Source organism: Rhipicephalus sanguineus, chromosome 3, assembly GCF_013339695.2.
Source record: "Rhipicephalus sanguineus isolate Rsan-2018 chromosome 3, BIME_Rsan_1.4, whole genome shotgun sequence".
NCBI classification, from domain to species: Eukaryota; Metazoa; Arthropoda; class Arachnida; order Ixodida; family Ixodidae; genus Rhipicephalus; species Rhipicephalus sanguineus.
The window spans coordinates 209,367,987-209,391,760 of record NC_051178.1 but is presented as its reverse complement, the minus strand read 5'-3'; the positions used below and the strand labels follow the sequence as shown (position 1 = coordinate 209,391,760).

The 23,774-nt window shown below is 46.6% G+C and overlaps 2 protein-coding genes across 2 annotated transcripts; both read left to right on the top strand.

Moving 5' to 3' along the window:
* The first annotated feature begins 3,405 nt into the window (after nt 1-3,405).
* Nucleotides 3,406-5,510, top strand: LOC119385242 (uncharacterized). Its single transcript, XM_037652737.2, has 3 exons — nt 3,406-3,518; nt 4,198-4,377; nt 5,376-5,510. Exons 1-3 carry the CDS (start codon nt 3,423-3,425, stop codon nt 5,508-5,510), a joined length of 411 nt encoding a protein of 136 aa, XP_037508665.1. The 5' UTR covers nt 3,406-3,422.
* Nucleotides 5,511-5,847: 337 nt separating this feature from the next.
* LOC119388194 (recQ-mediated genome instability protein 1-like) lies at nt 5,848-9,716 on the top strand. Its single transcript, XM_037655849.2, has one exon. The coding sequence runs from the start codon at nt 6,009-6,011 to the stop codon at nt 7,599-7,601; it is 1,593 nt and encodes a 530-aa protein (XP_037511777.1). The 5' UTR covers nt 5,848-6,008; the 3' UTR covers nt 7,602-9,716.
* The last annotated feature ends 14,058 nt before the right edge of the window (nt 9,717-23,774 follow it).

The following is a 23,774-nucleotide window of genomic DNA, read 5'->3' as shown; positions in this document are numbered from 1 at the left end:
CGTCGCTTCCTTGTCACGGGTATAGTTCGGGCTTGACCTAACAGAGTGGTCGGGTTTCCTGCGCGCCGGGCGCGACCAGGACTATCTCAAAGTACGTGAAACTTTCCTGATTTCTAAAATATGGGCATGCCATAAACTGGAACGTACTACAACTTACTAATATAAAAAGGCTGCCCTTAAGTCAATAATCTAAAAATTAATTAACGAACTTTGTTAATTAGTTGCATCAGTGTAATTTTAGCTGCGGTAAAGTATTTCCGCCTCGACATATATAGAGTTCGTGTGCGAAAAGGACAGGAGCCTTACTGTCATAAGATTTGTATAAATATATATAAAAAAAAGAAAAACCTGCATAGCGAGAAATTTTTTTCGGGCGGGTTTCAACCACGCTTCATGTATGTTCGTGTATGTGTTTGTATGTGTACGTATATATATGCACGTGTAAAATTGAAAAATTTTGGAGGGGGTGTTCCCTCCCCCCCCCCCCCCCCTGGCTACAGCATGCCCTGTATATAACGGATATGATACGCAGGCATCTCTGAGACATCCTGTATCCACCCTGTCATCGCGACGCATGGTGACGAGATCGACATGGACTTTCATAAAATTGCGGTCATGATTGGTTAAAGCCAGCCGGGCTTGCACACTCCAGTGCCTCATTAATGCGTTGTGATTGCTTATGATTTTTTGCCACGCTAATTTCTTTAGACGCGCACGGTCAACCGGCAACAAAAGTTTTCGGGGCGGGAGATTTGTGGAAAATCTGAGTTCCCGCGGGTCAGATCTTTTAATTAAAATGTTCAGCGACCTACGCAGCGATCCATCAAATTATTGCAGTTGCTGCCTTGCTGCGGAACCTGTGTCACGTCCACAGGCGCGCGCATGGTTCTCCATTTTGAGGGGCACCGCAGCCGTTGGTCGAGTCCGAAAGAAAACGAGCTCAATGAGAGCAGGGCGAGTTGGTGATCAATTACTTAGTACGACTGAGCAACAAAAATACACGGACAACAGAGAAGATGACACATTGCACAAACTTAAAATAAAAAAGAAAAGTTTGCTCTGGGTGTGTCTTCTATTCTGTTGTCCGTGTCTTTTTTGTTGCGAACTGAAGTAAATTGACGAGCTCCGCCAATGGATGAAAAAAATGATAATGAAACGTGCTTCGCACTAAGGCCAGCCATCGGTCCCCGGCTTTCCGACGTATAAGGGTGGGAATTCTCTGAATGCAACATCAGGAGTCCTTGGTCACCATTGTCGTCAAAAAACTAATGCGTACCTATAACTCTGCGCATTAAAAAATGGCGTGGGAGGTCTTGCATTAGCACAGATAATTGGGCTAGTTAGTACTTTTAATTTTTGACAGAATAAGGCGCGCACACAAACAAGGACACTAGAAAAAGACATGAGAAAAAGCGCCTGTGTTGTTTCCGTCTCTTTCTGGTGTCCGCGTTTGTGTGCGCGCCATATTCTGTCAAAAATGTGGAAGGTCCGCCTGAGTATGGGGCAGAATTGGCAGAAAAAGGTATGGGGCAGAATTGGCGCCCCCTTTAGATGATCACGGGGGTAAGGCACGGACTCCCCCCTTCCTCCCTCCCTGTGCGCACGCCTATTGTGTCGCGTTATCTCTTCACCCTGGTGCACCCTGTGAAACAGCAACATGCTTCCCCTCACAAAGTGTCACAATGCGGGAAAGCCGAGACTGCGTGCAAAGTGCGAAGGGAATGATTTCAAGGAAAGTTCGCTTGCCGACGCTGGCCTCATGCGTTTGCTGCATTTTGTTTTGCCACACCACCGTCATCACCCCCATTTGTCCCCTAACAACACAATCATTGAGCAACTCCACTGCCGAGAAAGGTAGTCGCCGTGGTTCCTTGTCCTCTTCTTTTGTGCGTAACGTTTTAACTAATTACCTTCATGTCAATAAAGTTCTCTGCATCTCTATCTTCGTGTGGCCCGTTGTGCGTACGTGCCACGGAGTGCTCGTCGTTTTCGTTGTCGGCTTGGGAATTCACGATGCTAAGGAAAGAATACTAGCGCCATCTCTTCAAAAACTGGGCCTGAAATTAACAGAAGAGACTTGCATTTGGAATTAATATACTGTTTACCTGTTGCAGTCTGGTAGTGTTTCCCTATAAGTTGATTGATTGATTGATTGATTGATTGATTGATTGATTGATTGATTGATTGATTGATTGATTGATTGATTGATTGATTGATTGATTGATTGATTGAAATAACTTTAATGAGGCCCTGCGGGACGCGCCCTTGCGCGCAGTGGGCGACTCCCACGTCGGGACCGTCAGGCCAAGCTTGTAGGCCGCTTCGCGGGCCTTCTGGACAGCCCAAAGCACCTAATTACTTGGCCACTCGATCATTACTTGGCCAATCCCCTGTAATGGGTATGAGCCATCGGCTGAGGCTAAGAAAAAGAGCCGTGTGCGGTGGGCGGTCATAATAAGAGATTCCCATTCGGTATTCAGAGCTCTTACAGCTTCACATAACTCACGAGCCTTAAAGGCGTTACGATCGTTAGTTTCGCTTCAGCTGAAACACCTAAAATTACTGTGGGTTCCAGGTCACTGTGGGTTAAATGGCCGATTCCTTAGCGCGAGCATCGCTGGATGGCCCAATAATTACAGTACTTCCAGTATGGTAGAATATATAGCAGCAACCAGATTGAGGAAACTAGCAATTCGTACCGATATAATGGAAACAATAACAACGTGGACAAAATGTCAGCACCTAAAATTCCCATGGAAGTCTCAGTGGAGTCAGTCTGGAAAATCGGAAGTTTCAATCACCAGATTTCGATACCGTGTCCCCCCATTAAGCCTATGTTTACACAGGGCTCGTTTGACAATGTCGCCCCTCTGTCACTTCTGCGAAGAAATATAAACAATTGAACATTATTTTTTGTCATGTCGTAGATATTCATTTGTTAGAGAAAGACCTCGTTACTCAGCTTTCAAAGATAGCTGCTTAAACTTAACTGCAGAAATTGTACTAAGCTTCGGTGCGTCAAGTTTGGGATATTGCCACAAGCTAGGATGCCTTTGAAGTGGTGTGTAATTTCAATCAAGCTACTAAACGAACGCCATTTTGATCTTGGCTTTAACAAATATTCGATAAGTAATAAAAAAATGCGTTAAAATCTAACAAATCTACTCGAAATTGTTCTCGATCAGGTTAACACGACAGTCTGGTCTTCTAGCGCAATCGCACAGTAATTGAAGTATTTATTTGATGTATTATGCCTATTATTTCCATTCTTACTATTTTTTTATCATTCAACATTTTTCAAATCATCTTCTGAACTACGAATTCTTGATCAATCCCCCGGAGTGGGTACGTGCCATAGTGTTGAAACAAACAGGGTCGGTACAATGCGTGTGCCCCCTCGGTAGCCCCCGCAGAGCCGGCCTATGAACCTGGACGACAGGGACCGGCTGACCGAGTTTAGCCGCAACTTCAGCGAGTCGTCTGTGTACGCCTCCTATGTGACGGCCTGGAACAGAGTGGTAAGCTATAGCACTCGGCTCCTGACAACGAATCAAATGGCGCTCATACTGCACGAGTTCTAATGTGGATTGGAACGCATATGCTTTTGGCCGCCGAACCGTTAGGAAAGGCGCCACCCTTACCGTGGTGGTTAGCGAGATTTTGCGTGTTTTAAGCTATCACAGTTAAGGCATAGGGGGAGGGCGCCTTCCCCGTAATCACCTAAGGTGGGGCGCAAAGTCTGCCCCATACTTTAACTCAGACGGACCTGTCCCGTCATTGGTTAAAGAGCAGGGTTATGCCACGCAGGTTTTTGATAATAATGGCAGCCAAAGACCCCTGATGCTGCATTCCATGAACTGTTTACTTTCCGTCTTTACTCCCGGAAAGCGAGGGACCACAGGCAGGCCATATATAGAGAGACACGGCATCGCTCCATCTTACTTTTTTTTTTCATCCATTGTGGAGCAAGTTGTCTTTTGCCCTCGAGCACCGAAGGGGAAGGGGGGGGGGGACGCTGCAATGATACCTTTTTGCCCCCCGAACCTTGCGCACACTGGTGCCTGGTATTGCTTAATCCAAGCCTTTCTACGTGTGCCCAAATCGCAGCACGTACGTACGCCTTTAAGCGCTGACGTCGCAGTCCGCAATATCGTATCTATGACCTCCTGCTAAGCAGCACAACGCCCTCGTTCGCAGGTCTTGTGCTACGAGGGGTCCGCGTCTGACCAGCAAGGCAGGAGCTGGAGCATGGACAGGCAGCTGACAGCTATCCGCAACTTCTTCCGCCGGTTGTTCTTCCGGAACAAGGAGGTCGCCGCAGCTGCCGGACAGAATGCGGAACACGCCGAATCTGCGGCCGATGTCGTTGCCAACCACGTGAGTGTTGTAACCTCTGTGTCGTGTGCTAAACAGCTTTGATGGTCATCCACCTTCATAGAGTGGAATGGCTCACAAGTTTTCCAGTTAACTCGCAGATTTCGCTGTGATTTTTTTGTATATGTAATACGACAGCGTTGTGTATTCTTTTGTCTTAACAAGCACTATATATATATATATATATATATATATATATATATATATATATATATATATATATATATATTATATATATATATATATATATATATATATATATATATATATATATTATATATATATATATATATATATATATATATAAATGAAGGGAGGGCACGACAGGTTCGGGTATTTTCTATATTGAATGAACTTGCAGGCAGCACGTTTTGAAAAGGAAAAAATGCCTTTACTAACGTTTCGGCCGTGCCACGGCCGAAACGTTAGTAAAGGCATTTTTTCCTTTTCAAAACGTGCTGCCTGCAAGTTCATTCAATATATATATATGTGTGTGTGTGTGTGTGTGTGGTGTGTGTGTGTGTGTGTGTGTGTGTGTGTGTGTGTGCGTGTGTGTGTGCGTGTGCGTGTGTGTGTGTGTGTGTGTGTGTGTGTGTGTGTGTGTGTGTGTGTGTGTGTGTGTGTGTGTGTGTGTGTGTGTGTGTGTGTGTGTGGTAGTAGTTCATCGCCACGTTGGGAGATACATGGGTGACAATCAGGCACATATGCACCGTTGCACCGTTTGTATTGCGGTCGCGTTCGTGCATAGCTTACTTCTGCAGAGCCAGCTAGCAGAGCGCATACTTGATGACTGCAGCAACAAACGTCATATGGAAGACCTCCCTCTCGGGCTAGCTGTAATAAATAGATACGTACAGATTGCATGGTGCTATAATTTTTCTCTGTTATTATTGTAAACATTCCAATGATCGTCACTTTTTATTTGCTTTACTTTACTTTATTTTTATTTTATTGGTTATTGTTATTATTATTTATTTATTTATTATTTTTTTTTTTTGCAGGAAAACGCGGCTAGCAAACATGACGAGCAGCTGGGAGACCACAAGGATCCCAGCGACGACTACCACAACCAAGTTGCAAGACCAGCGCAACTTAAGAGTCCCTTCACGCACAGTACGAAATGTGGACATTTCTAGGTTCAGTCGGCATTACTTTCAAAGCAATTTGCGATTTGTATCGCGCCTGGTCGCGCTCTGCGCCTGCAGAGCACAAGTCGAAACTGCCGCCGCTGCGACTACCGACGGCCGTGTGTAGATGGCGCGGCATGTCTAATAAAAAAAAATCTTCGCTTCAGTTGCTAATAATATCTTCGCACGTATTTCAATAATTTTTCTTGGTAAAAGTACCTTTATTTTGTTTTCGCAAGTGAAATAATAGTCAGCTTTTCTTATTTTGTTTTCTAGTGCACTTAGCTATATACGAAACTCATGAATCTGTTTCAGTGTACTTACGATAGCGCGCGAACCGCGGTCAACGTTTTCGCATTGGAAATGGTACTGATGCTTCAATATCAAACGAAGATGACGCTTTTTGTGCGATTGAATAGCTGAGAAACAAAAGGCAGTAGTTTGAATTGAAAGGAATGCGTATGCAGCACAGTGCGGTGATCTGCCGGAATTTGTGAAGGGTTCATCATGAGCCAAGTGGACGATCTCGTTGAAAGGTTCGCGCAGCAGCATATCAGAGTTAACAGAAATTGGCTGCAAGCTTGTGCCCGGCATGTTCAGGAGGAAAGCGCTGCTTCTGAGCAAAGAACGACATTTGGCGGCGACGTGTACAAGCAAGTCTACTACCAACTGCTCCTGACAAATCTCTGGGAATTGGGAATGACTTGCCTGCCAGAGAGTGCGGTCACCGCTCACAAGCTTATGCTCAAGGGTTCATTTTTTCTCCAAGTGGACAGTGTGCATGACGTCAGTCAGCCGGCGTACTCTCAGCTGCTGAAAATCACAAACACCGAGAATCCAAACACCGTCGTCCAGGCGGATCCGGTCGAGAAGCCATCTCCGTGGCAGGCGCAGCCGAAGAGGATGCTCAAGCTTGAACTCACTGACGGCACTCGGCGGATCCAGGCCATCGAGTTCGAACCGATAAGATCCATGAGCGTCGACATGCGGCCTGGCATCAAAGTTCTCATCACGGGTCCCGTCGAATGCCGACGAGGCGTGATGTTCCTACGTGCAGACAACGTGCGTGTCCTCGGCGGCATGGTCGAATCTCTCTTGGAAGGCAACTGTCGAGAGGCGCTGCTCTGCCGAGTGCTGGGTCGCGATCCTGCTCAAGTACTGGGCAACGCACCGCGCCAATTGACCGCCAACCGCCCAGAAAGGGACAGCGAGGACACGAATAATCGCCAGAATAGTAGTGATCGAACGTCTGATCATCCGGTGCGAGTCCCTGCAGCTAGCGGATCTCCGCGAATCGGCACTGATTTCCACAATGACAGCAGAGCGACGACCATTCCATTGGCGAACAGCAACTCGACAACAGTGCGAATGACCTCATCAGTGTTAGACGTAGACAATGTGTGGGATAGAGCTGATGGGACGGACATGGATCCTGATGACGTGTTGATGAGCCAGATTGACTTGGGCAAGCTAGAACCGGAAGCTGGAATGCACGACTTCACTGACGACGATGTTGACGAAGACCTCCTTCGGGAGCAGCTTGAATTCCAAGCACAGGCTGCAGGTGATGGAATATTGCAGGATACTGCCAGAACTGATGAGCACAATGCTGGTGAGCCACGTCCTCGCAGAGCAAGCACAAATGATAGGCCACTAAATGAGGAGCCCCAGCGACAGAATGTTGACACACAGTCATCACCCTCACTTCCATACACACAGCTTAGCTCTGTGTTGAAAGGTGGCAAGCATCCTGACAGCTCCGAGGTTGTGATTATCAAAGGCTACATTTCCACACCAACAAGCAAACTGAAGGTAGGTCCAGAAGAAACGTGGCAGCTTTCAGCCATTGTCACTGATGATACTGCTTCGTTGGAGGTGGATATCGAAAATTCCTTGTTGGCAAATTGGATGGGCTTGACTGCAACTGATGCAAAAAAGAAGCGTAAGTTGTCTTCAAAATTCAAGGAGTTCTTTGCAGAGAAGGTAGCACAATGTCAAGAGAAAATGAGGTCTTTAAATGGGCTGCTAACAATCAGTTTCTCTGGCAGTGATGCAACGCTGCCTGTGCTACTAGACTACGACGAATGGAAACAAGACTGAAGCGTTTGCTTTTCATTTGCCATCTGTGATGGCACACATGCTCTTGATTGCTGCCATATTTTGTGCTTGTTATAATACCTCTATTAGCAGGACACCTAAGCACCGAACCATATTTTTCTGCATATATCATGTACACTGTGTTAAAATGGCAAACTGGATGGGTCCACAGGTTATCTTTTAAGTAGCATGTGAGGCAAAGAAGTGTTGCTCACAACAGAATGCGTCATTGTGCCTGATAAGTATGTATAATGAAAAAGAAAGACTCATGGTGCCTGCCAGATAACATGATAGCACAAGCCTTACAGATACGGACAACAAGTGCTCGAGTGCTAGTACAATGTGTAAGTGGTATGTGTACGTGTACATGTGTATGTATATGTGCATGTGTGTATATGTGTATATGGTTCTACAATGAATGACGAAAAATTTCTACGAAACAGTGCACATACTCTCCCACAAGCCATCGTTAACCGGTGTGAGCAACTGGTGCAACTCGTGTATTGACCTGATGCCTGTGCCTAGTGAACTTTTTGAAACCTGTTGCTCATTGTTGCCGTTTCGTATGTTCACTAAAGCACAAAGGCATTCTGAATTTTGGTTCATCCTATTGCATTTAAGTTCAACATGTATGGTTTAATTTTTTACAAAATGCACACACTTCAGTGACCAAGATAACTTTCATGCATGCACTCTAGTCTTGTATCATTCTTCTTTTGTGTGCGTGTTCATAAAGTGCCTTGGTATCTATGTCTAAACAATGCTAATTCTTCGTGGACAGTTATTGTGGATGTGTGTCGCCATATTGACCCAACTTTTAACTGTGAAGCTTTTCCATATGAGCCAGAGGTACTTAGATGGTAGTTATCTATGTGATCCATCTATCCACTCATCCATCTGTCTATCTAGCTGGCCAAACCAATATTGTTTGGCCAGCTGTTGGCTAGCGTTATGTAATGGTGCCTAGTGTTGGCTAACTGTTTACTAGAATTGGCTAATGTTGGCTGTCTGACTAGTGCTAACTAATGTTGTCTATGGGTGCCTTTTAAAGTGGTCACGGCGCTGGAAGACACGGACAACAGAGACAAACCGCCTGTCTCTTCCAGTGCTATGTTATGACCCATTCAAATGTATGTGACCGACGAGCCCAAAAATCTGTACCTTTAGAGGTGTCTAAGTGTCTGCCACTGTATGCTAAGTTTTGCAAGTGGTGGCTAATTATGTCTAGCTCTGGATAATGAAGACTAACTGCCAGCTAGCTTTGGCTAGTGTTGACTATCAATAGCTACTGCTGGTTGAGTAGCCTAGCATTGGATAGCATTGCCTAACTGTCAGTCTTGTCTAGCTCTCTTAATGTTGGCTAGCACAGGCTAATGTTGGTTAACTGTCAGCTGGTACCAGCCAATGTTGGACACAGTCATGTAGTGTTCATTATGTGCTCTCTTAATGAAGTAAATATTACATATGGACTGCTAGGACTGCCGCTTATAGTCTAGCATTGCTTGACTATGCAGGAATACGCCAGCACACGTCGTTTATGATATGCACATCAGTGCACCAGAGCATGCATCTCTCCTCGATGAAACTGCCATTTGCGCTAGAATGTGAGTGCTGATGTTATTTCTGGCCATGAACTCGCCTCGTAACACTTGGCTTAAACTCAAGTAGTGTGTCAGCTCCTGGGTGACTGCTTCACACAATGTCAATTCCCACAGTGCGTGGGATCTGCTGGATTTTTTTTTTCATTTGTTATCTACTCTGGCTGTGTGCCCCTCCTGTTGTTTTTGACTGCATGAAAGAACTTGTTTTGAAATGTTACTTGACACTACGTTGTTAAGAATGATTTAATGAGAGTTCAAAGTGGCTTATTTATTGCGCTTCATAGCAGAAGCTGGATATCATTAGAGTGGTCATGAATCATCCCGTAGGTTTGGTGATTAAACACATCTTGCGGAAACATACACTGCTATGAATAGCTCAGCCAAACCTTGCAGGTCGTGCGCGGCAAGGAAAGTTTAGAAGCGGATCGCGAAGTTGGCATTCCTCAGGCACCTTCTTATCATACAGAGTGTGCTCACTCTCTCCTAGGAGCTGCTGGCACCTGCTTTTTGACGTCACACAACAGACATCATGCTATTCGCCAGTAGCCGACAAAAATCAAGAAAGCGTCTGGACCAGATGCGCTTCTTGTCACGGAGTGCCGCCATGTGCCGGCACCGTGCTCCATAGTCTGCTGACATTGCACAGTCAGCCACTCTAGAGAAATCACAATGGGAGAGAGCGATCGCCTTTGATCACGTGCGCTCAAGGTCATGACATGTGCTGACTGATTTTTTTCCCCCCGACGGCTAGGGGCGAGGGGCAATGCCTGACGTGATTGACTGATTTTTTAAAAATAGCTTTCTCTCTCCCTCCCCGTGCCATCCTGCCCGATGTAGCTTCCGGCGCGTTCGTCGGGACGAGAAAAGGGCTGAAAGCGTGCGCCAAATCCCTGCAACTTCGCTCGTTCTTGACTGATTCGAGTAATGTGGAACCGGAAACCTTACATCATTTGCCCAGAGGCGTACGTAGCCACGGGTACAGATCATCTGCCTTCCTCCTCGTATTTACCTCTTCTGACTACCTTCTGTCCACCATAGGATCGCATAAAACGAGGCAAGACAAACTGTTCGTATTGGACGCCACAGCCTTTCTATTCGTGGTCGAAAACTGTCGAAACCTCCTGCTGACATTTCTGAGGCAGCGCTGCAGTATACTTGTTCACCTGGTACTCGTCTGATACTCGCGTTATCACTATTTTGCTCTGGCTGTGAACGTGATCTAGCATTTTAATTATATATGTTCAGGGTGTTTCAAGAAATGTGTCCGAAATCCTCAGAAAGGAGGAATATGCGATATTTGCTCGATGCCTTCGCAATTCCTTTTTCTGTAGTGGCAGGAATCTTAAGTTGGTTAAAGACATCATTTGAGACAGTAATTAAGAAAGTTAAATATATATATATATATATATATATATATATATATATATATATATATTAATTTGCGGAGTTAGGCGATCATGTCAAATGCGAGAATGACGGCGGAGGGCCAGTGGCCTTCCGGACGAGGAGGTCCAACCACTAGCGACTCAACTTATCATTATAGAGCTCCGTGTATTCGGATAAATCCGAAAAAATCCGATACACACTTGCCGGTAAAATTTTTAACAAGTCGGATTTATCCGATAAACTCCGATTTTAAAAGGGCATTTTCAACGTTCGAGAGGCATTTTCAAAGCTGAGAATCATCAATCGAAAGGAGCGCACACCTCCATCAGCGGCAGCATCTTCGTACAGTATATGCTTGCGTCTATTACAACAGGCTTTAAGGTTGTAATACGTTTCGTATTCAGGTATTTGTGTTTGTGTGTATATTGTCACGGGCGAAATAAGACAGACAGCCAGGTGTTGACGTCTTCCCCAGAACCAGACCAGTAGTAGTAGTAGTAGTGTCCTCTACTGCATGGCTCATACCCACTCAGGGGGATTGGCCAAGAAGTTGAACCAGCAACAATAACGTTCTCTTCTTCCACTCGCGTGTACGTGCCGCAGCGGATGGCATACATGATGGCATGTGGCAATATGTGTTTGTGCGTTCGGACCTTGCAGATATCTAAAATATACTTAGTGTGTTCACATGTTTTCGTGTTCAGATATGTCATCTAAGATTTCGGAGTATTGAGGGAAAAAAATAATAGGTCCCTTATTTTTCATCAAGAAGATGAGGGAGGCTGGGAGAAAAATCTGAGAAGCAGCTTGACTAGCTCCTGCTCCTCCCAAAAGTACACTTTGGCGAGTTTACAGCAGTGCGCATCAGCAGCCTTATTAACAAGGTACATAAACAGCAAGTAAAAAAAAAAAAGTGAAAAGATGGAGGAACAATTACCAACAATAATGCAACGCATTTTCATTGGATATAAAATTAATAAGAACACATTGCAACAAATTATAATTCGAAATTAAACACCGAATTTCGGAGAATAGGCGATTCACAAAAATAAACTCCGATAAACGTCGAACTTTCTCCCAAAAAACAAACCCCTAAAAGCTACCTCCGAATTTCTACAAAAATAAACTCCAAGAACATGGAGCCATACTTATCAATAATAAATGTTTTATTTTCTCTCTCAGCCGAAGAACCTATCGCAGCCTTGAGATATAGAAAAAGCGGCCTCTAGCAATTATTGTGGACTAAAGAAATTCAACCAAGTTCAACGCCTAAACCGAAACCGAAGCACCGATGAGCGCAGCAATTAGACGACCAGAATGACGTCACTGTGCTAGACAACGGTTACAGAGGTGTAGTTCTTGCGCGCTCGTTAACGTATGTGCGCCATGCCTACTATAATTGCAAGCACAGCCCGCACACCCACACAACGAAGTCGGTTGATGGTTGACATAACGACGCTCACTCATTCTGGACATCTCGGAAGGAGGTGCGCTCTTCCGCGTTTCAGCTTCGCCGCTGAATTTGGGTGAATTTCATTACTTCGCAATTACTATAAGAGGTCGCTTTTTCGAAATCTGAAGGCGGCAGGTCTTCAATTCTCCCATTTGACATAACCGCCTAACTGCACTAATTAAAAAGCTAATTAATTTAACTTTCTTAATTACTGTCCCAAATGATTTCTTTAGCAATATTGAGATGCCTGCGGCTACTGAAGAAGTAATTGTGAAGGCATCGAACAAATATCGCATTTCCCTGATTTTTGAGCATTTTTTACACATTTATTGAAACACCCGGTATATGACACTTCCGCCTAAACGCCAAACAGATGTTGCCTTTCTTGCATTGGCGGTCTGGAGGTCTTCTTTGGAGCAAGTTGCACTGCGACAGACGTGTGTTCTATGGACGGCTTCCTTCCTCTGTCCAGAAGCGTCATCGTAACATTTGGGCTTACCCCACTCGGGTAACGGTTACAAGCATCACACAAAGTACGGGAAAGGGCCTCCTCTTATATAAGCGTGTCATGGCGGCAGTAGTCCTTGCGTCGCCTAAACGTCCATTGTTCCTACGGTTCGCTCGCCAACAGCAGCAGCAGCAGCAACCCCAAGAGTTTCTTGCAGGGGGCACTTCCGGGACCGGCAAAGCGCGTCCAAGGGCAGGTCGCGTTTTCTGCCCTCAGATGTAAGGTCTGCCAACCTGCGTGCAAGCTTCCTTGCGCTGCCTTCGGAGATGACGCTGGCGCACAGTCCTCGATATGGGCGTTAAAGCGTCGAAAGCGCAGGTCACGAGAAAAAAAAGAAAAGAACACCAGGAAAGCTTTCAGGAATCATTTCAGCCGACAGCATAGCTGAGCTGATTTCGGCGGAAGCTGGCCCGATACTATGCTGGAACGAATTGCGGAAGTCTCTGTATTCTGCTATAATCGCTGCGGAACCGGTCTCAAGCATTCTGTGTATATGTATAGTAGCAGAAAGTGGTTGGTAATAAAATATATGCAAGAACCCCAGGTGCTAAAAATTAATCTCAAAATCGTATCCTGGTTTTGGCCCGCGTAAAAATACCAGAAATTCATTAAGCAATAAAATGTACCCGGATTCCCAACTCATGTACCGAGGAGTCAGAAAAGGTGAACTGCTTTACGCAAATAATACCGAGTACCTTGAAGTGGCCGCCAGTAATTTTTCGTTAATGATATAGCTAATTACGGTCGATTGTCCATATTGAGATGAATTGTTCTAATTACGGAAGACTCATTTAGGCATGTGTAGGCATCTTTAAGAGACATCTAAATACAGTGTTTTCCGGAACGTACTAAATCGTCCTAATTTTTTCTGGCTGGTAAAGAAAGCCCCCCAAAAATTGGAATTACCAATTGACTACGCTCCCGCCGCACCCTCTGTTCTCTCCCCATGCCACCTCGCTTTTCGACACGTTCCTCGTCTGAGAGACAGTTACCCCCACTCTTCACCTTTCCTTCCCAACTCAAGAACCTCTATAAAATCTATCTATCTATCTATCTATCTATCTATCTATCTATCTATCTATCTATCTATCTATCTATCTATCTATCTATCTATCTATCTATCTATCTTATCGCGCGCCGCCAGAGACAGCGTATCATCCTTGATAACGGTGCGGAACAGCACCAACAGCATCCGTCGCGATCTTGCAGCGATTCATTTCTCTCGTCTCCACCACACACTAATTATCCATTTATCACGGCTGGCTAATCCCATTGATAAGGCGGCAGCTGGCACCTTTCTGACCACGGGCTAGCCTTATCAGTTCGCTTTGTGGCCTCGCGGCAAGAAAGATATAGCGCACTTTATAAACAGCTGTCAGAGCTCGCTTCCTAAGAAAAAGCGACGCGGTGCTTCTGCCGGGCCTGGGAAATGAAGCTCGATCGCCGAATGTTTTCTCTCTGCTTTCTTTCATCCTTGCCGAGGCGTATGCATAAATTTTTTTTGGGAAGGGGGGGCGGGGGGTCAACGACACTTTATGTGTGTTCGTGCGTGCGTTTGCATGTGAGCTGAGCGCGCGTGTGTGTAGTGTATATATATCTATGAAAACTGAAATTTTCGTTTAGGGGGGGGGGTTGCATTCCTGTGCCAATGCATTCTGGGTATATGCATTCTCACCGCGAGTCTGTTCAAAGGTGATACATGGCAGTGTAGTCATGTCTTATTTCTTATATTTCGTGGGCTCTTCAGCTAGACGAAAATATCAGCACGCGGTTAGTGCGTGAAGATACTGCAGTTGTCCCTCAAGAATGTCTGCAGATTCATGACTGGCTCTTTGAAAATTATGGCAGTACTTTCCAAGTTATTGATTTCCAATTAACTGATTAAACGCCATCAACAAAATTGGACCATCTACCCGAAGGGAACGCTGATGGGATGCGAAGCAGCAGCGTTGCGCACGGGTGGCGTCACGGGTTGAACGGCGCTAACGCGGGTGCTGCGGTGAGCGCTGGAAGATTCGTTTGAAGCGAAACTCGGTGTAGCGTTTACTGGAGTAAACGTTTGTTTGAAACGCAGACACGGGAGGCGAGCTAGGGTGCCTGAATGGTTTTCCCTCGAGGGAAAACCATTCAGGCACCCTAAGGCGAGCGGGCGTTGGAGCCGGCAGCTGCGGCGCTCCGGCGGGTGAGGGAGAGAGTGACGTACGCGCGCACCTGCGAGGGAAGCGTGCGAGGGGTGCGTGACGTCAACGCCCAGCTGCGGCGTGACCTACTTGGCACCGCTCCAACACCTGCGCCGAGGGAAGCGCGTTGCCTCGCGTTTGTGCGGACGGACGGACAGCGTTACACAGGCTAGTCAAAGAGCTGCTACGCATCTAAAATGTTACTAGTGACCACACCGCTGTCGAAGAGCATTGCTTAGTGCATGAGCGGGACTACTTCTTTAGTCGCGGAGGCGATCGGCTGCCGCGCTTCGGCCGTCTGGGCGGGGCCTCTCCTGCCTTCTTAAGTTACTCGGAACAATATCTAGACGGCATTTTCAACGCGACAGCGTTAAAGAGCCTGTGTCGCAGAAATTCTGGTGTCGGCGTCGGCCGCGTTGGTTGTGAACTAAAAATCGCGATAGAGGCGAATAAAAACATAAAATAAGAATAACGAGTTCGAGTGGGAACCGAAACCAAGCTCTTGGTGGAAAAGAGTTCTAATGTAATGTTTCAGTGGATCCCATCCCACGTGGGCTTTGAAGGCAATGAAAGGCTGATGCTCTTTCACGTGAAGCGTGGACATGTGTCCCAAAAGTAAGAGCTCCCAATATTGATCAGAACTACAAAGATGTAACTCGCAGTCACTTCAGGGGATCGACAAGACTGATTCCACATCAAGCATGTATGATCCACGGACTTGCTCGAGAACAAGCGACGCTGTTGTAGCGCATCAGAGCCGACTCCGCATACACACCGGCTTGGTCATTCAATGCTGGGCGCTTCCCCGTTGCGGTGACATTTTATTTGGCTTTGCCCGCAGCACGGCAGGGAAAGAAAGCGATGACCCGCAAGCGGCTCGGCACTTGAAGGTGCCGTTTTTTTTTTTTTCGAAGGGCCCGCGGCAATCAGGAGAGTCCAACGATTGCTGATTGCCTTCCTGCATGCGTGACACAGGGCTGCTTAACACCTGGTGACACAACTCGCAACTCGTGAGATATAAACAGCTAAAACGTGTATGCTTGGGCGAGTTGGTTCATACTTGAGAAATATTTAAACAGCGCAAAACTGACGGAACACCCAGAAAGACCCACATGCAGACGCAGCGCTGTGTGTCTTTCTGCGTGTTCCGTCTTTTTTGCACTGTTTAAACCTTTCTCAATCATGAGATATGCACCATCACCGCTACCAAGCCGAGCACGCTGTCCCGGTAGGTGGTGTCAGATCGCGTAGCAGATGATAGATAGATAGATAGATAGATAGATAGATAGATAGATAGATAGATAGATAGATAGATAGATAGATAGATAGATAGATAGATAGATAGATAGATAGATAGATAGATAGATAGATAGATAGATAGTGTAAACGTGTTAAAAAATAAAGTGGCACGGACATGCAGGAGAGAACAGAATAGGGCGAAATCGGGTTTGAAGGCGGTTCGGCAAATGAGGGGCTCGATGGCATCGTGAAAACAAAGGCACGCCAGGTAATGAGCTCGTCTAATTCCCCGAGGGCCGCGGCTGTCTCGTAATCTGTCCCTTCAGTACACAGTGGAAAACTCGATACGCTGCCCTGGCGGGGAAAAAAAAAGAAGCTACGGCTGCGTTGCCGAGTCGTATACGAAAGTCAGTGGGCGTGCTTCGAAAGCGGATAACAGCAAGAATGGCAATAAGAAAAAAGAAAAAGAAGATTCTAGATCACAAGTGAAAGAAATAAGGTGAAAAGTGAAACCGAAAAAAGAAGGAGCAAAGGAAAGTAACAAGGCCCTACGCTGATAACTGGAAAAGAAACGGGTCGAACAGAATAGGGCTAGTGGATAGCGTCGTGAATGTGAACTAAAAAAAGCAAGCTAAAGCCTGTCTCGTAATGGAAGTCATAGTAGAGGGAGAGAGAGAGAAGGCGAGGGCGACGGAACCGGGAGAATAGAAAAGGGGCAGCACACGTACGGATCGAATGAAGCTTGAAAATGGCGGAAGGCCGTGATTGGAAAACAAGATTACAGAGTGGAACAAAGAGGTGCGTGGCAGCGAATAAACCAATCAAGTACAGCAGCTCCGAACCTCTTCCGCCGTCTAATGAGGTTTCTCAGCGAATTAATAATGGAGTGAGTCGCAGTGTGCACGATGCACTTTTGTTCCTGAATCGCTGTTTATTGATTCCTAAGATTACCTGCGCAGATAATATCCAGGGTTTCGATATACGCGTCGCCAACAACGGCCGCCTGCGCGATTCGAAGAATTATACGTTAACAGCGTTCGCAATCATGGTTGGACGCTCGTTAGTTTAATGAGGCGGACACAACATCTTTTAGCATGAAGGGGCCCTGCACCCCAGATTACGCATCTTGTTTTCATCGCCCGTGTGCTTTCTGCAAGTCTTGACGATAACTGTATACAAACCACACGTAGAAACAGTGAAAGCTGCTAGAGCAAAGTGTTTGATGTTTTAATTTGCTGCAGAAGTCGGTTTCCGCGCTGACTGAAGCGTCCCATATCAACAACTTCTGGGAGCAGAAGTGAGGTATTATGCTGGGGGTGTTGATTGGTTGGGAATAAAGAATACATTGTGCACGCTCGCGATGTATTTACTATGGTGAGCTTCAAAACAGAAACGGTTTGAGGTGGTTTAGAGCTACGAAAAGCACACGGATCTATCATAACTACTTCAATTTATGTGCAACTGACACCATGAGCGATGTCCAGAGCAGCATGCGACTATCGCGGCGAGAGCAATCAGCGCCGTCGGCGCCCATCGAAACAGGAACCTTTGAATAAAATGTTTACCACCACCACCACTCGCTGGCCCGTTTATAATGCCTTGCCGCACTTTGAGACGCGGTGCTTGCTAGCAAGGAATAGATCTCAGAACACACTTCAACTGTTTGAACCGACCAGTGGCGAGCGCGCAGACGCACGGCAAGCGTTCGAGCGCTGCAGAGACTGTTGCCACCTTCGACCAATCGCACCGGTGCGCACCCGGGCGCCCAGACGCTACGATGATTCGACGAAACGGTGCACTAGGGTGTACCGGTTCGATTTGATGAAGATGCCATGTTAGAGGCTAGGGTGCTGCGCTCCAACAGAAGAGCAATAGCAAAGCGCACGATGAACAGCGCTGGTTCCATTTGGTCTTTCTTGTTTACATTGTATTGTGCTGTTTTCTACAAAGACGCCGTTCTTTTATCTACACTCTAAGAAAAAAGCTAGTATTTGGGGAGCATTCTTGCTACACAACAATAATCGTCATCTGACTTGCTCGAGTTTCCTTTCTTGAAAACCCGGCTCTCGTCACTTTCCTATCAAGAATGCTATGTCACGCTGATAACGCGCGCGCCGTTCGTGACCGGCGAGTGCCGGGACCGCGGTGATAACGCGAGGAAAGTACGCGTGGTGGATGACGATTATTGTTGTGTAGCAGAAATACTCCCCAAATACTCGATTTTTTCTTAGAGTGTATGGCGAAACCCCCGATTTCACTGTGCTACCAGCCGGTGCTATCCGCTGAGATCGCAGAATTTTAGGGGCGAAGCTCCTTAAGGCGGCACCCGTTCGTCCCTCGTAGTCGTCGTGTTCGTAGTAGTGAGTAACAAGTCTTACGCTTTGACCTCCAAGGTGGTGCCGGTGGGAGATTTCTCCTGTGCGTTGTTGAACAATAAAAAATTCGCAGCGTGCGCGTTAACTAAAAGCCGAATTCTTCTGTCTCTCATTCCCCATTAGCAGCCATTGGCATGTTCCAGTAGGAAACGTTAGTAGAAGTAGAAGTGTAAGTGTTAGCTAAAAGCCGACTTCTTCTGTCTCTCATTGCCATTAGCAGCCATTGTTTACCTCCAAGGTAGTGCCTGGTGAGATTTCTCCTGTGCGTGATTAAACAATAAAAATTTTGTTCAAAACGCCGTTGATTGATGAAATAAACCAACGAAAGACGCCAGATGTTTTGTAAAAGCAGAACGAAAGAACGCCAGATGTTTTTCTTAAAGTGTATTAGTAGTACTTGTATGTAGCCACCTCGCCCGATCGTCAACGGGCGAGGTGGACCGGCAACAGCGCGAGGACCCTGCCCTACGAGAGTTAAATCACACTAAAAGACATACTTTGCGGGCGATACACTCTAGTGAGCTTTCAACTTTTCGTCTTAATGTACATGATAAAGAAATTATTTCTACGAAAAACGCAAGGCACACCTTGAGCAATATGTTTGGTTTTGGGACGCTAAATGGAACCATGAGGCGATGCGAAGCCGGAGCACTTGCACGATCGCGTTCCGTTGGCTTTCGTTGGGCATGCTACCGACCTCGCGTCGTGGAACGCGCGTCCTGTCTTCCCTCTAGCCTTGCCTTTAATTCGCACAGGGCGAGCGGGGAATGCGGTCGCTCTTGGCGCTCTTTCGCTCGGGAGCGGACTTTTCCTTGCATTTCACCGATCACAAGTGATAATGAAGGGACCACGTAAACCAACAGTACAATAGAAGTTTGATGTTTAATATATACACGATGTTTCACACTCTTTATATTATGTACTGGGCGCATTTCACGGAAGAGTTTCACGGTTTACAGATGATTCCCTCCGTAGCTTCGCCCCACTCATCATCATTCACCCCGTGGATATGCTGTGATTTTTTTTCAGCTGTCAGTGAAACGGCCCACGTGGTGGCAACGACGTTGCCCAAAACTTCGGCGGCGGCTTGTGGTTGGAAGGCCACAGTGTGCAGAAAGGCCCGATACCGCAAGATGCAAAGCCGCGTTTCGATTGGAACCAGCATGAGACGTCACTGGTGAGTGAAATACAAAAGGGAATGCCAATTTCTGTCTTCTGCTCTAATTTTGAATTTGTATTTTATGTTTTTTATTGAAATAGAAAATAAATGAAGGAGTTGTTGTCACCATTGCTTGGTGACGGCGACCCCTTTCCACATAGTTGTTAGGATAACAAAATAAATTATATATATATATATATATATATATATATATATATATATATATATATATACAGTCCTACAAGTTCAAGAACTCAGTAGCCATCGCAAATATTAGTGTCCTCAAAAAAACGCTGGAACACTTTCATTGCTTTACGGTTTATCCTAGTCGGCCATGGGCCTAGTATTTTCGCTAAGGAAAACGTTCGCTCAGAGTACAGCGTGTGAAGTTTCTGTTCGAGTCGCTGTCTATGCGTGTCGTGCTTGGGACAGTCGAGCAACAGATGATGCACATCCTTGTCGTCGTGCCCGCATGAACATGTTGACGATGATGCACGATGAATCCGAAATAAAAAGTGCTTTGTGTAAGCGGTTCCGAGTCTTAGGCGATGAATGAGTGTGTCGATACGTCTTGGGAGCTGGGGGTCTAATTGGCAATCAAGGTTAGGGTCAACAGCGTACAAGATCGATTCCTTTGTGCTGTCTGGGAACCAGGTGGATAAACATAATTCACGTTTTGTTCTTCGTTCTATTTGCAAGCATCCATCTTCAAAATCCTTTTAGACGCCAAGCAGCTTAAGGCGGGGGCTTTGTCCATCCCTTCCGCGGCGTCCACACCGCCACTGCGCATGCGCGTCCCCTCCCCTTCTCTCTCCTCTCCTACGCTCCCCGGCGTCTCTCATAATCATATCGTGGTTTTGGGACGTTAAACCCCAGATATTATTATTATTATATTATTATCCTACGCTCCCCCATCTCCTCCAGCGCAACGTAAAGCGCAACGTAGAGTCACTGGAAAAAATTCAGAGTATCGCATCTGTTTTCCGTGCGCCGCCGCCGACGCGATTGGCTTACTCGCATCACGTGACCTCTCGCCGCCATATCCCTTCCAAGCGCTTTGGGTGCAGGCGCGTTCAATGCAGAGCGTGGCCGGACATTTAGCAGTACCACGGTCCCCAGAAGTACTTCGTCGCTTTTTTTAACGCGTCATGCAGACAGAGGCGTAAGCAGACATTTTTTTCGGGGGGGGGGGGGGGGGGGGCACGGGCCCGGTGTGCCACCCCCTGGCTACGCCACTGCATGCAGATGCCAGAAGAGAGTAGCTCACCATCAATCGAACGCTACTGGTGAGCTACTCTGGGAATCTCGTTTACCGTGTGGGAAAAAATTGATGTCACAGAGCGCCGTTCTACGTGGCTGCATAGTTGGCCTGAACGAATTCGCCCCCCTCGAATAACACACCTTCCTGCAGTGAACAACACTAACATTGCTGGAAAAGATCTTATGCGACAGGATACTTCACCTTTTCGGTTCGCTATGGTCAGCGATATTGAAAACTACATACCTTTCTATTTGCTCGGCTGTTTATATCTCGATCTGTTGAATAGATTACGCATGCTATCCGAGTTATAAGCGTGTCACGCACAAGAGCAAAATCGAAGATTTATTAAAATAATAACTGTTTACTGGTATACCTTGAAGGCAATTGTGGCATGATCTTTGGCATTGCACAAAACATAAGCGTGGAACTCTGTTGATAAACTTGGTATAAGGCAGTGTTACCAAGCGTATTTTTAAATTTGTTGCAAAAATATTCTGCTAATGCTGCATTGCACCGAGCGCACCCTTAATACACTGAATAGTTGGTGAGAAATGGTCACAGAAAAAAAAAAAAAAAAAGCAGATCCCGCGCATTGAGGGAGTCGATTTTATGCGAGTCCTAGGTCTATATACAGGCTGTGTTGCAGTAGCATGCGCTTTAAAAATTCCGGGATGTGCTATTTCTGATCAAAAGAACATAAAGCACCGTGCCGAGGAAGTTTTAATAAGAGTGCATTATGAAAAAAAAGAAGTGCACCAGTGCAGAAACCGAACCCCAGCTGTTTACGCGCTGGCAACGCCAAAAAAAAAAAAGAGCTGTTTGTCGGAACACAGCAAAATATTTGCAAATTCATTGCAACGTTGGGAATATTAAGGAGACAAGAAATAGGAAATGAAACAATTAAGTAGTGATGTCAATCATTTTTGATGGCCTATTTTTCTACGTATCGTAAGATCAGATGCACCTTACCTACCGCACACCGATTCGCCCGTGCGTTCGGCTGCTGGCGTTCCGAATCAAGACGTCGCGCACAACTTCCAATTACCGTACACACACAACTTCTGTTAGACATATCAACCAGTTGAACAGCAAGCACGGTGCGCAAGCAAGCTATGCGTCAGCGATCAGTCGAAGGACGCAAAGTTGAAAGTTCTCGATGTTGTTCGATAACGTTCTCGAGTGCAGTGAACCTGAACACCGACTGCAAAGCTAGCGCAAACAGTCAAGATTCACCAAATATCGAAGTAAATGGCATCTCGCACGATGTCACTGCGCTAATGCAACTATATTTACAGATCCGGACCTAGCGAACACGCCCGGGCGTGACACGAAAAGAGACCAATGAAGCCATGAAGAGAGTTCGCGAGCACATGGCGACATTCGCCGTACGTTTCCTTAGTTACACCGCTAACCGCGCAGTCGATCCATAACTGTCGATGACTCGAAATCACTTCTAATATCCTCTTGAAGAAACACACACACATAATGCCGTTCTGCCGAGCGTAACACGGCACTGAGGCCAAAAGGTCGGTCACTTCTCAACACACGCTAGCAATGCGCCGGACGGTCTGGAAGGGACATGGCCGCCGCCACCCAATGTTGCCCGCGTGCAGCCTACCTTTGCGGTACTCTGATTTTCCAGTGACTAGCGCAACGCCGCTATGAGCGCCCTCCTACGCTCCCCCCCCTTCTCTCGCGCGCCTCATTCTCTCCTGCGTTCGCCGCGATGAGCGCCAGCGTCAACGCCGCCGCCAGTGTCAGCGCTAGCACAAGCACGCCACGGGAGGCGTCAATACCCCCACTGTGCATGCGTGTCTCCTCCTCCTCTCTATCTCCTCTCCTACGCCCCCCTCCCCTATCGCGTGCCTCATTCTCTCCCGCGCAACGCCGCGATGAGCGCCCTCCTACGCCCCCCCCCCCCTCTCGCGCGCCCTTGACGCTACACTTCACCGACCACAAGGCCGTCGTCTTCAAAGCGCCGCGTGCACCGACGCCAGGAATCGCATACGGTCTCTAAATAAAGACGCAACCACCACGTGCAAAACGTCTTCTCATTCGTCCACTCAATAAATTACACCATCTCCCGCTCAAGCGAACCATCTGCCCGCTGCTTCACATCCGCACATGCTTCCCTTTAACGGGAGATGGTGTTATTATTATTATTTTTTTTTTTGCATTCATCTGAACGACACAAGGAATGCGGTGGGAAAATGCTTGTGATGCTTCTGGGAACAGCACTGTGGAAGTTCTAGTGGAGACCGGAGAACGTTGTAATATAGGTTGCCCGAATAATTCATTTTTTTGACATGACAAATGTGCAGAGCGGCCTGTATTAGAGACGCTGCATGCAACTTAGGGCCACGGATTTTCTGGTCAGTGTAGTTAGCGCAGTCGGTATAAACGCACGAGCATTTTGGCGGCTGCCGCGTCCGGAAGTCGAAACGTTACACGCACTGATAGGCCCGTTCGCGAGTGTATTGTGGACTTGACTGTAATTTTCGTTTTGTTGTAGCACAACAAATGCCCTACAAGAATGTGAAGGTGGTATAGCGAGATCAAAACGGTAAGCTGCGTACGTGTCCAACGACTGGTTGGTATCTGTTGTGTGGTCGGGAGTCGATGCAAAGTAATTAGGGAAGACTCGAGCGGTAGAGAGCTCTTTTCGTAGAAATCCCGGTGTTGGTCTCTTTGGTTGTGAGCGAAAAATCAGCGTTGTCCGTGAGCTGAAATTCGAGGTAGATAAAAAATAAAGAAATAATAATAATAAAAAAAATCTTCGGCTCGAGTGGGAATCAAACCCAGAACTCCTGCGTGGCAAGCAGTGTTCTACCACAGAGTCACGACCGTGCTCAAAATTGCCTCGGAAGAACAAAATTATGAATATTATGTGTAGTGCGAGGATGTTAGCACATATAATATTGCGTGGCAGAAGCGTAGAATTGTACCAGGGGTCAAAGCATGTGAATTGCGCAACGAACGCGTTGCCTTACGGACGCGTAGTGGCTACCTCGCCA